Below are 10,982 nucleotides of genomic sequence, written 5' to 3'. Positions count from 1 at the left end.
GATCTTAAATAACATCTAGCCAAACACTTCAATTCAGCAAAATCTAATAAAGTTAAAAGTGTGCATAACCCATAATTTCCCTCCTGATTACAAACCCTAGAGAAATCTTTTCTGAACTGAGGACCACGAACTACTGGTAGGAATTGATATCAAGTTAGTGGATCCTGATCAGCAATTGTTTTTTAAGATTTTATTATTGAGATCTCTTACAGGAGATCTCAGTTAATTAAAAAAGAAAAAGTTTGGAGTCATGGCTCTAGAGAAACTCTCACTGTTGCCTAAAGGAGAATGCCCACTGCAGCAATGTTTGTCATAAAATAAGACATAAATAAATAGGAAATGATCCAAGTATTCTTCAACATGACCATGAAAAATGAACGGTAGTATAATCATACAATGGAATATTACATCACCATAAAATGAATGGATTCGTGCTACATGTAAAAACATGAATACATCTCAATAAAGATGTTAAGCGTAAAAACAACCTTCAAAATGATCCATTCACTGTAATGCCATTAATATAAAGTTTAAAAGTAGGCAAACAATATGTTCTTTCTAGATGTACACAGTATATAACATATAAAAATAGGCATGGGATTGATAAAAGCAAAGTCCGCAAAATGGTGACCTCTCAGAAGGGAAGGAGAGAGATGCCATGGGAAGGGATATACCAGGCTCTTCAACTGTGTATAAGATGTTTGTTTCTGAATCTGGGAGGAAGTTCTCTTATTCTCAACTGTTCTGAATATTTCATATATTTTTTGAATAATTCATCTTTTAAACAACTTTTCCTAAAAAAGGGGGGGAGGGAAGTGAAATTTAACAGACTTGTTTAAATTCTGTCTCTGCCACTTACTGTTAAAGGAACTTAGCAAGTTCCTTAATTTCTCCAAGCCTCTGTGCCTGTAAGACAACATCATAATAATAAACATCCTGTTTCACAGCCAAATTAAGTGAAATAGTATGGATATAAGTGCTTTAGAAAGCGCAAAGTGCTATAGAAGTATAAGCTATAATTGTACTAGAAGGTTCCACAAATTCCAGTTATAAGAAACTCTTAGTGTTCTTTTGTTACATAAGAACCTTGCTCCTTTCCTTCATTTACTTTTGCTTGCAATTACACATGCATTAACACTAACTTTGGGCTCATCATTGTATTCCCCAGAGCCCAGGACAGTCCCAGGCACATGCTAAATGCTCAACACACCTTTGTTAGCGTAATCTGAACGGTGGTTACCTGTAGGAAGTAAGAATGGGAAACAAGGTGAGAAGAAAGAACTTTTCTGTTTTCTGTTTCTAAACTGTTTGAACCTTTACCATGAACCTATATGAGTCCAATAGCGACAAATTAGTCCGTTTTAAATGAAAATAATACGGACCAAATCGGCATGTTTTAATTTCATCGCCTCTCGGGGGAAGGTGAGGTTTCAATCCGGGAGATTACGTGAAAACGGATGCATGAACTGAAAGGAGCAAACTGTTGTGGGGCGCTGGGCTCTCCCGACACCCTTGCGAAGGGAAGGCGGCGTGCCCAACGGTTTGAGAACCGCCCCGAGGTACCGTTAGGAGGCGCTCGCGAAACTGCTCCAGGAATTCCCGCCCTCCCCGTTACATGCCCCAGTAACCCCGGCGCGCCGGCGACCGAGAGTAACCTCGCGGTCGGGTGACGGACCCCCCCGCCCCGACTCTCGCCTGCTCCCAGCTCAGCCAATGGGAAGGCAGCGCACGAGCCGGCCGGACACTCGCCCTCACCGACTCCTCCCCCAAGCAGTTAGAACCGAGTTGTACAATCACCTCGCCGCCGGCTTTAGACTTTTCCAATCGCAACTCAAGTTCCCGATCCCAAGCCCCGCCCCTCGGCCTGCCCCGCGTTCATTCTCGGCGGGAGTCACCTTTGCTTTACAAACGTTCAGACCCGCCCTCTGCTTACCTTGCTGCGTTAGGCCCCGCCCCCTACCCGGACGGACCAATAGCCAAGGGAGCCTGGAGCCACTGGGCGGGCCTGCAGCCAATGCGCACGCCGTGGGCGGGCTCCCGGCCGGAATTGGGGGTGAAGCTACAGCCTGGTGCCCACATTCGGGGCGCGCGGAGCTGGGGGGTCCCTGGGGGACGCCCGGAGCTAAGATGGCGTCTGTAGCTGAGGGGGACGTGGGGACGGTGGCGGAGCTGGCGAGGGTGCTGCGGTGGGGTTTCGAGGAGCTGAGCCTTAACAAGTTGGCGACGTCCCTGGGCGCGTCGGAACAGGCGCTGCGGCTCATCATCTCCATCTTTATGGGTAAGGACCCTCCTGCCTCGCTCCGCCCCCTCGCGGAGTCCCCAGGGAATAGGGACGTGACACCCCCTCCCCCCCTCCACTTTCCGGAGCCACCCAGGAGGGCTTTGTGGGGTCCGGATGTGAATCCTCAATCATGCCAACCAGCTGTCGAGAGGAAGACAAGTCTTTTCGAGTCTGGGGGTGCCGTGCCCTCTGAACCTCTTCACCTTTCTCTTCGACCCCTGCTCTACCCTTCTGGCCCCTGATTTGAAGCCACCACCGTCTCCTCATGCCATGATCTAATCTACCCCGTGTCCCCACGACCTATCCTTATTTGTCTCTCTCTTGAGTTCTACTCTCTGTCCATGTGTACTGCTGTCTGTTATTAATATCAACTCTAACACATGCGCGCTTCTTGTGGTAGGCAAAGGCCCCCTAACTTAGGTATTAGCTTTGTGGGCCCTTAAGCCCCATATCTATACTTCCATATTCGGAGCCTTTTTCTGCATTGCCAGCTTCCATTATACTTCTCTTTTCTGTCTTGTTTCTAATATTTTCTTCTTATACCATATTGCGTCTCCCCCACCCTTAACCACTCACCTGCCATTTACCCTGGAATATTATTTTAATACTGGGTTTGGGAAACAGGACTGACAACCCCCTTAAAAACTATGCTACTCCAAGCGTTTATGACCTATATGGTTCAAAGGATGTGATGTGTCTGACTTTATGTCACAACAAGCTATATTATAACTGGTTTATAGGCTTTTTTTACTGCATCTTTCTTCCATGGTTTTTAATACATGGAAACAGCATGGCACAATGATTAAAAAAAAAAAAAAAAAAGTGTGGACTTGAAAGGCAAGCAAGTCAGACCCAGCCCTGCTGCTCCTTGCAAACTGTGGGGCCCTGGGCAAGTCACTTAACTTCTCTGGGCCTCGATTTTCTTACCTATGAAATGAGAATAAGGTGTACCTAATAGGACTGTTGTAAAGCCCTGTAATAGTTCAGAGGTCAAGATCTGATGCATAAATCTTGAGTAGTTGGAAGGTTTTGTGAAGGTTATGGGACTTTAGCTGGTATAGTAGGGGTGGGGAAGAACTAAGCAAACAGCTCTGGGACAAGAGCAGATTAGAGATCAGAATGGTAAGAAGTTTGAGATAAAAGTTGAGCAGATGTGCCTTAAATGCCAGAAAGAAGTTTGTAATGTATCCAGTAGTCAGCAGAGATGTGGACATATAATATTACCTAAGGGTGTTAACTAGATCTAGATAATGTGAGAGGCATCAATTTACGTTTAAACAACCTTGGCAACTAATATAATTGTTACTTGCCTTTTGCATATAAAACCAAGGTGATCTTCCTTTCTTCCAACTGAAGGTCACCTTTTCCCTCCCTTGTGGAATTGTTAAATTTTAGAGGTGAAAAGGACCTCCCGTGTCTCTTAGATCTAACCCAGAGTTGTCAACATTCCAATCTAGAGTTCTTTGCACCACACCAGCTTTGAACTTCTACTCCTTCAGCCTTGTCTCTGACCCAGTTATTTGTTGGGGTTGTAATTGGCAATTAGGAGTGTTTACATTCATTAGTTTGGAAGCTCACTGTTGATTTCTCAACTATAAATTGAGAACGTAACACAGGTAGCAACAAATTATTAGGAGGCAACCTGTTAAATGGAGCTACGGCTGGAATTAGGACTTGGACTTGGTCCCTTTTTTGCTGACATAATTGAATACTGCCTGTGTGCTCCTGGTGGGCCACTGCTCTGTACTGTCCTGGGGCATACAACTGACTGGGACATTGTTTTTTCTCCATGTCCTTCTCTCCTCATTACCATGAGTTATCAAGTGATAAACACTTGGTGAATACGTCTGCCAAACTCCTGAGGCCCCTTGCCGGTCTACCATTTCCCAGCTCCTCCCTTCCTATCTCACATGTCCTGTTGCCTTCAGTAACTCTGGGTTTCTCATGTTTATTTTTTTTTTTTTTAATTTTTTTTTCAACGTTTATTTATTTTTGGGACAGAGAGAGACAGAGCGTGAACGGGGGAGGGGCAGAGAGAGAGGGAGACACAGAATCGGAAACAGGCTCCAGGCTCCGAGCCATCAGCCCAGAGCCCGACGCGGGGCTCGAACTCACGGACCGCGAGATCGTGACCTGGCTGAAGTCGGACGCTTAACCGACTGCGCCACCCAGGCGCCCCTGGGTTTCTCATGTTTAGATTGACTTGGGGCCTCATGTTGCTTCCTATCAGCCATAGCTCTTCCACATGGATATATAGGATTGTGTTTTCTAGGTGTGGATTAAATATATACATGCAAACACAAGTTGATAAGCTTGACACATGCCTGTAAGAAAGAGTGCATTCTGGTCGTAAATGTTTTCCTTACAAAGGTATTCTTATGTCTGTGTATTGTAACCTAGAAACGAGTAGCCTTTCAGTAATGGAGTTCCTGGTTCCGGAACTCCGCTGTCTGGGGGAACTGGGATACTGAAGGAAATCCTTGTTAGAGGTACCAAGAAGGCCTGTAGTCCAAAATGATTTCTGACTCCCTTTCTACTACTTCAAGATTAATTTAGGTTAAAAGCACTTAAATGCAGATGCCCCAAGGGAAGAGTCAGGTATATCAAGCATTCACGTTTTAAAGTGTGAATAACTTTTAATTGGATAGTCTCATTGCTCTTTCTTAACATCTTATTTTTTCCTACTTAGGTTCTGTGTACTGATCTTGGGGTGGGCCATAGATCATTAAAGCAGTAGCTTTCAAACCTTTGTGGCTCAGACCCATGGTGAGAAATATGTTTCATATCCTGACCCAGTACACATGTGCACTTATATATGTATTTGAAGCACGTTTCAGAAAACGTTACTTATCCTTACATATGCGGTGTGTTTTTCTATTTTGTTTTTTAGTAGTGTTTATGACCCACTAAATTGATTTCATGACCTACTAATGGGTTACAAGTAGGTTGAAAAATCTTGAGTTAGAAGCTGTAATTTTTAATATTCAGTACTTCAGGGAAAGGATAAGCTTATGAGGATTAATGCATTGGAGTATCCTGAACAGCCAGAAGACTCCATTAAAGGGATGTGTCTATCTATGTTTGTCCTTTGTGTGATTGCAAGGAATTTGGTGGAAGATGAATTTTGCTATGGTGTTGGCAAATACTGCCAGAAAACATCTCCCCTTCAACAGCTGGGGTCTCATCACTCCTTAGATACTTAATAACATGAATTGTTCCAAATAAATTCAACAAAATATGCCTACTGTGAGTTAAACCCCATGCTTGAGCCTGCAAGGACAAGGGCATTGGTGCAGTATGAGTGATAGAGCCAGGCACTCAAAAGTATGGCTTACGGTTAGTGGGTAGGGAATGGGCTTGAGATAAGTACTCTAATAACCACAATAAAAGGCAGAAGTCTAAGTGCCATGAGACAATTACAAAGGTTATGAGATTGAAAGATTTGCCCTTTAATGAACTTTGAAAGCTGAATAAGGTTCCAGCAGACAGATGGTAAGACACAAGGAATAGAGTGAGCAAAGGTATTGAGGTAGGAATGCGTGGTGACACGGTCAAGGAACAGGAAGTAGTCCACTTGGACTAAAGCAGGAGTTAAATAGAGAAGTGGTGGAAATAAGACTGGAAAGTTAGGTCGTAGAGCCTTGAAAGCCAAGGTAAGGGAGACAGGTAAGGGGAAAGCCAAGAGTAGGGAATCCCTGGAGGTATTTGAAAGGGATATAATGTGACCAGAGCTGTATTAGGAAGATAATACAGTGTAGGGTGATTTCAAGTAGACACAGACAAGAAGTTGGGAAACCAATGAGAAAGAACGATGATCTAGATGGTTATAGTGGCTTGGAGGCAAGGTGGTTGCACCAAGAGGGGAACATAGGGTTCTCATGTGAAATATTTTAGGAACACAGAATCTTTTCTTTTTCTTTTAATTTTTATTTTAGAGAGAGAGAAAGCAGGAGCAGAGGAGAGAGGCAGAGAGAGAATCTTAAGCAGGCTCCACACTCAGCGCAGAGCTCCATCCCATGACCCCGGGATCATGACCTGAGCCTAAATCGAGTCAGACACTCAGCTGACTAAGCCATCCAGGCACCCCCTGGAACACAGAATCTTTTAAAAGGTAGATTCTGAAAAAATAAATAAATAAATAAATAAATAAATAAATAAATAAATAAATAAATAAAAGGTAGATTCTGTATGCACGTTCATCTACACAGCTGCTCATGTCAAAAATCTAAGAATCAGCCCTGCCACTTTAACTCTGTCCCCACATCCCAGTCCCCAAGTCCTATCAATACCACCTCCACATTATGTCTCAAATACATCTACTTTTCTCCATCACCACAGCTGCTGACTGTCACCAGAACTACACGAGTAGCCTCCTGACTGGTCTCTAATTCTGTCCTTATCCCTCCCAAAGCAAAGAGGTCTTGATGCTGTGCCTTTCCTGCTCAGAACTCTTCGCAGGCTTCCATACGTGGCTAGTAAGCCCCTGCCTGCTGTTCCAGCCTCATCTCAAACAAGTTCACAACTATTTTTTTATAACTTTTTTTTTTTTTGAGAGAGAGGGGTTGGGGGGCAGACTGAGAGGGTCCACGCTGAGCATGGAACCCGACACAGGGCCCACAACCTAAGACCCTGACCCTGACCTGAGCTGAAACCAAGAGTCAGACACTCAACCACCTGAGCCATCCACATGCCCCTCACAACTTTTCAGCCTCAAGGCATTAAGCCCTTTCCTACCTTGGAGCCTATGTAGCTGCTAATGCAGGTGCCTAGAATTTTCTTCATTCATTCACCTAACAGACGTCTTTCATCTTTCAGGTCTCAGTTCAAATTGTCACTTTTTCTGAGAGTTCTTTCCTGACTCTCATTATTTTTTTCCCAATATATGAAATTTATTGTCAAATTGGTTTCCATACAACACCCAGTGCTCATCCCAAAAGGTGCCCTCCTCAATACCCATCACCCACCCTCCCCTCCCTCCCACCCCCATCAACCCTCAGTTTGTTGTCAGTTTTTAACAGTCTCTTATGCTTTGGCTCTCTCCCACTCTAACCTCTTTTTTTTTTTTTTCCTTCCCCTCCCCCATGGGTTTCTGTTAAGTTTCTCAGGATCCACATAAGAGTGAAAACATATGGTATCTGTCTTTCTCTGTATGGCTTATTTCACTTAGCATCACACTCTCCAGTTCCATCCACGTTGCTACAAAAGGCCATATTTCATTCTTTCTCGTTGCCACGTAGTACTCCATTGTGTATATAAACCACAATTTCTTTATCCATTCATCAGTTGATGGACATTTAGGCTCTTTCCATAATTTGGCTATTGTTGAGAGTGCTGCTATAAACATTGGGGTACAAGTGCCCCTATGCATCAGTACTCCTGTATCCCTTGGGTAAATTCCTAGCAGTGCTACTGCTGGGTCATAGGGTAGGTCTATTTTTAATTTTTTGAGGAACCTCCACACTGTTTTCCAGAGTGGCTGCACCAATTTGCATTCCAACCAACAGTGCAAGAGGGTTCCCGTTTCTCCACATCCTCTCCAGCATCTATAGTCTCCTGATTTGTTCATTTTGGCCACTCTGACTGGTGTGAGGTGATATCTGAGTGTGGTTTTGATTTGTATTTCCCTGATAAGGAGCGACGTTGAGCATCTTTTCATGTGCCTGTTGGCCATCCGGATGTCTTCTTTAGAGAAGTGTCTATTCATGTTTTCTGCCCATTTCTTCACTGGGTTATTTGTTTTTCGGGTGTGGAGTTTGGTGAGCTCTTTATAGATTTTGGATACTAGCCCTTTGTCTGATATGTCATTTGCAAATATCTTTTCCCATTCTGTTGGTTGCCTTTTACCTGACTCTCATTTTATATGATGTCCCCTGCTGTGCTCTCTCATATTGACTAAAATTTCCTCCCAAGTGTATATTCCAATTTGTAATTATATATTTGCAGAGAAGAGCAGAAACCATGTAAGTTTTGTTCACGACAGTATTCCCGGAGCTTAAGCACCTGGCTTATGGAAAAGGCCCAAGAAATATTTCATACAGTCACACATGAATACATGAATGAATGACTTGGCAACTGATTAAATGGAGGATAAAGAAGTCGTTCGTAAAAAACTCAGTCCAGATGGGGCACCTGGGTGGCTCAGTCAGTTTAGCAGTCTGACTTCTGCTCAGGTCATGATCTCACAGTTCGTGGGGTTGGAGCCCCGCATCAGGCTCTCTACTGTCAGGGTGGAGCCTGCTTCAGATCCTTTGTCTCCTGTCTCTGCTCCTGCCCTGCACACACTCTCTCTCTCAAAAAGAAACATTTAAAGAAAAAACAACAACAACAACAACGCAGTCTAGGGCACCTGGCTGGCTTAGTTGGTAGAGCATGTGACTCTCGATCTCAGGGTTGTAAGTTTGAGCCCCAGACTGCGTGTAGAGATTACTTAAGAAAATAAAATTTGGGGGCGCCTAGGTGGTTCAGTCAGCTAGGCATCTGATTTTGGCTCGGGTCATGATCTCACAGTTCGTGAGTTTGAGCCACATTGGGCTCTGTGCTGACAGCTCAGAGCCTGGAGTCTGCTTCGGACTCTGTGTCTCCCTCTCTCTCTGCCCTTACCCCACTCATGGCCTCCCTCTCTCTCTCTCTCTCTCTCTCTCTCTCTGTCTCTCTGTCTAAAAAATAAATAAACATTAAAACAAATTGTGTTTAACAATAAGTAAAAAATATAAATAATAAATAAAATCTTTAAAAAAAAAAAAGTCTTTCTGCCTGGGTGGCTGGAAAGATAACAGTATCTCACAAATGCAGAGAAGTCGAAAGGAGTGTCAGATACTGTTCAGTGCCAGCAGTGGTCTAGTTTTGGATTTGCTTTAGGCTCCAAGGGCAACTCCAGGTGTCTTAAGGGTTGTGAAACCCAATCTTAAGTTCAGGAGAGAAGTGGGACTAAATATAGTTTTAGGAGTCAATATTGATATCTTAATTGAATCAGGGAGGGAATGAAATGCCGTGGAAAAGCTTATACAAGAGAGAAGAGAACCCAATTGTTGTTGACTGAGTATGTTAACCTTGCCACCCCGTGTCAATAATAACAATTGCTGGCATTTATTAAGGATTTGGTACGTACCAGACATTGTCTGAAGTGCTGAACAATACCCCACCTACACCTGCCAATTACTCATGAGATAATTGTAGTGCTGTGATCACTGCCCTTGTGGAAACTGAGGCCTTCAAAGGTTAAGTAATTTGCCTAAGCTCATACCTGTTTCTACCCAACTCTAAAGTCCCTGTCTTTACCACCCTGGGATTGCAAACTGTGGGGGTGGAAAAGATCAATGCTGTGGGTATCCTTTTAGTTTATGTGCTTAAACCAATATGTAATCAGCATATGAAATACCTCGCAGGGTCTAAAGCTGGAGCTGGTCAAATGGAGCAGATCGCCACCTGCTTAAGTATGAGTATTCTCTAGTCTTGGCCATGACTGTGGCTTGGCTATTAGACTGATCAGAAATTGCACTTAAAGAGTAAGGATTCCTTCCTCAGAGGTTCAGGTTAGCATCACTAAGGTTAACAACCTTTAAAATCAAAGTAGGTCCTACAATTCAGTTCCCTTTGTTTTTTGGGGGTTTTTTTTGGTTTTTGTTTTTTGTTTTTAATTCAGTTCCCTTTGGATCAAAGTCAGGTCTGGTCGTTCAGAACTAAATCTATTATTCTGTGCAAAAAGACTTCTTCAGGTAGCACTGAAATTACAATGTGAAGAGACCAAGGCCAACCCAGATGGAAATTAAACAGCATTAACTACACAGATGGGACTTTTGACCATAATACAAAGCAGGGTCCAGAAATTCTACTACTGAAAAATAAGAGAGTTGTCTTAGGTGACTTTCAAGCCTTCTTCCAATTCTAGAAGTGTAGATATATTCTACATTTTTAGACTTTATCTTTATTCTGATTCATAGCCACAGATTTTATCATAATCTAACTCTTCCTCTTTGGAGATTTCTTTTAAATATATTTTTCCAATTCCTTTTTATCTGCACTCCAATATCTTACATTGCACAAAACTTTTCTTGAGTGCCAGTATTACTTTTTTTTTTTTAAGTTTATTTATTTTGAGAGAGAGAATGCATATGCATGTATGCGCTAGCTGGGGAGGGGCAGAGAGAGAGGGAGAGGCAGAATCCCAAGTAGGTTCTGCACTGTTAGTGTGGAGCCCCATGCGGGGCTCAAACACAAGAAACATGAAATCATGACCTGAGCCGAGATCATTTGATCCGCACTGATGGAACAGAGCCTGCTTGGGATACTGTCTCTCTCTCTCTCTCTCTCTCTCTCTCTCTCTCTCTCTCTCTCTTTCACTCTCTCCCTCTATCCCTTCCCTGCTAGTGAGCACGTACTCTGTCTCTCTCCCTCTCTGTCAAAATAAATAATCTTTAAAAAAAATATTTGCGGGCACCTGGGTGTCTCATTTGGTTAAGCATCCGACTTTCGCTCAGGTCATGATCTCACAGTTCGCAGGTTCAAGCCCTGTGTCAGGCTCTTCGCTGACAGCTCACAGCCTGGAGCCTGCTTCAGATTCTGTGTTTCCCTCTTTCTCTGCCCTTCCCCCACTTGTGCGCTTGATCTCTCTCTCTCTCTCTCTCTCTTTCTCAAAAATAAATAAACATTAAAAAAAAAGAAATACAAAACTCAAGAAAAAGAATGACTCCATAAAAAAATA

The 10,982-nt window shown here is 43.4% G+C and overlaps 1 protein-coding gene across 1 annotated transcript in view; it reads left to right on the top strand.

Moving 5' to 3' along the window:
* Positions 1-2,012: 2,012 nt before the first annotated feature.
* LPCAT3 (lysophosphatidylcholine acyltransferase 3) overlaps positions 2,013-10,982 on the top strand; it is a 40,601-nt gene continuing 31,631 nt past the window's right edge. Inside the window, exon 1 of the mRNA XM_030321583.2 lies at positions 2,013-2,278. Coding sequence (XP_030177443.1) covers positions 2,128-2,278 — 151 coding nt within the window. The 5' untranslated portion in view covers positions 2,013-2,127. The remainder of the gene's footprint in view (positions 2,279-10,982) is intronic.

The sequence above is a fragment of the Lynx canadensis genome, chromosome B4, assembly GCF_007474595.2.
Source record: "Lynx canadensis isolate LIC74 chromosome B4, mLynCan4.pri.v2, whole genome shotgun sequence".
Lineage (NCBI taxonomy): Eukaryota > Metazoa > Chordata > Mammalia > Carnivora > Felidae > Lynx > Lynx canadensis.
Note: the sequence above shows the minus strand (reverse complement) of the source record. Positions and strands in the feature narration are given on the sequence as shown.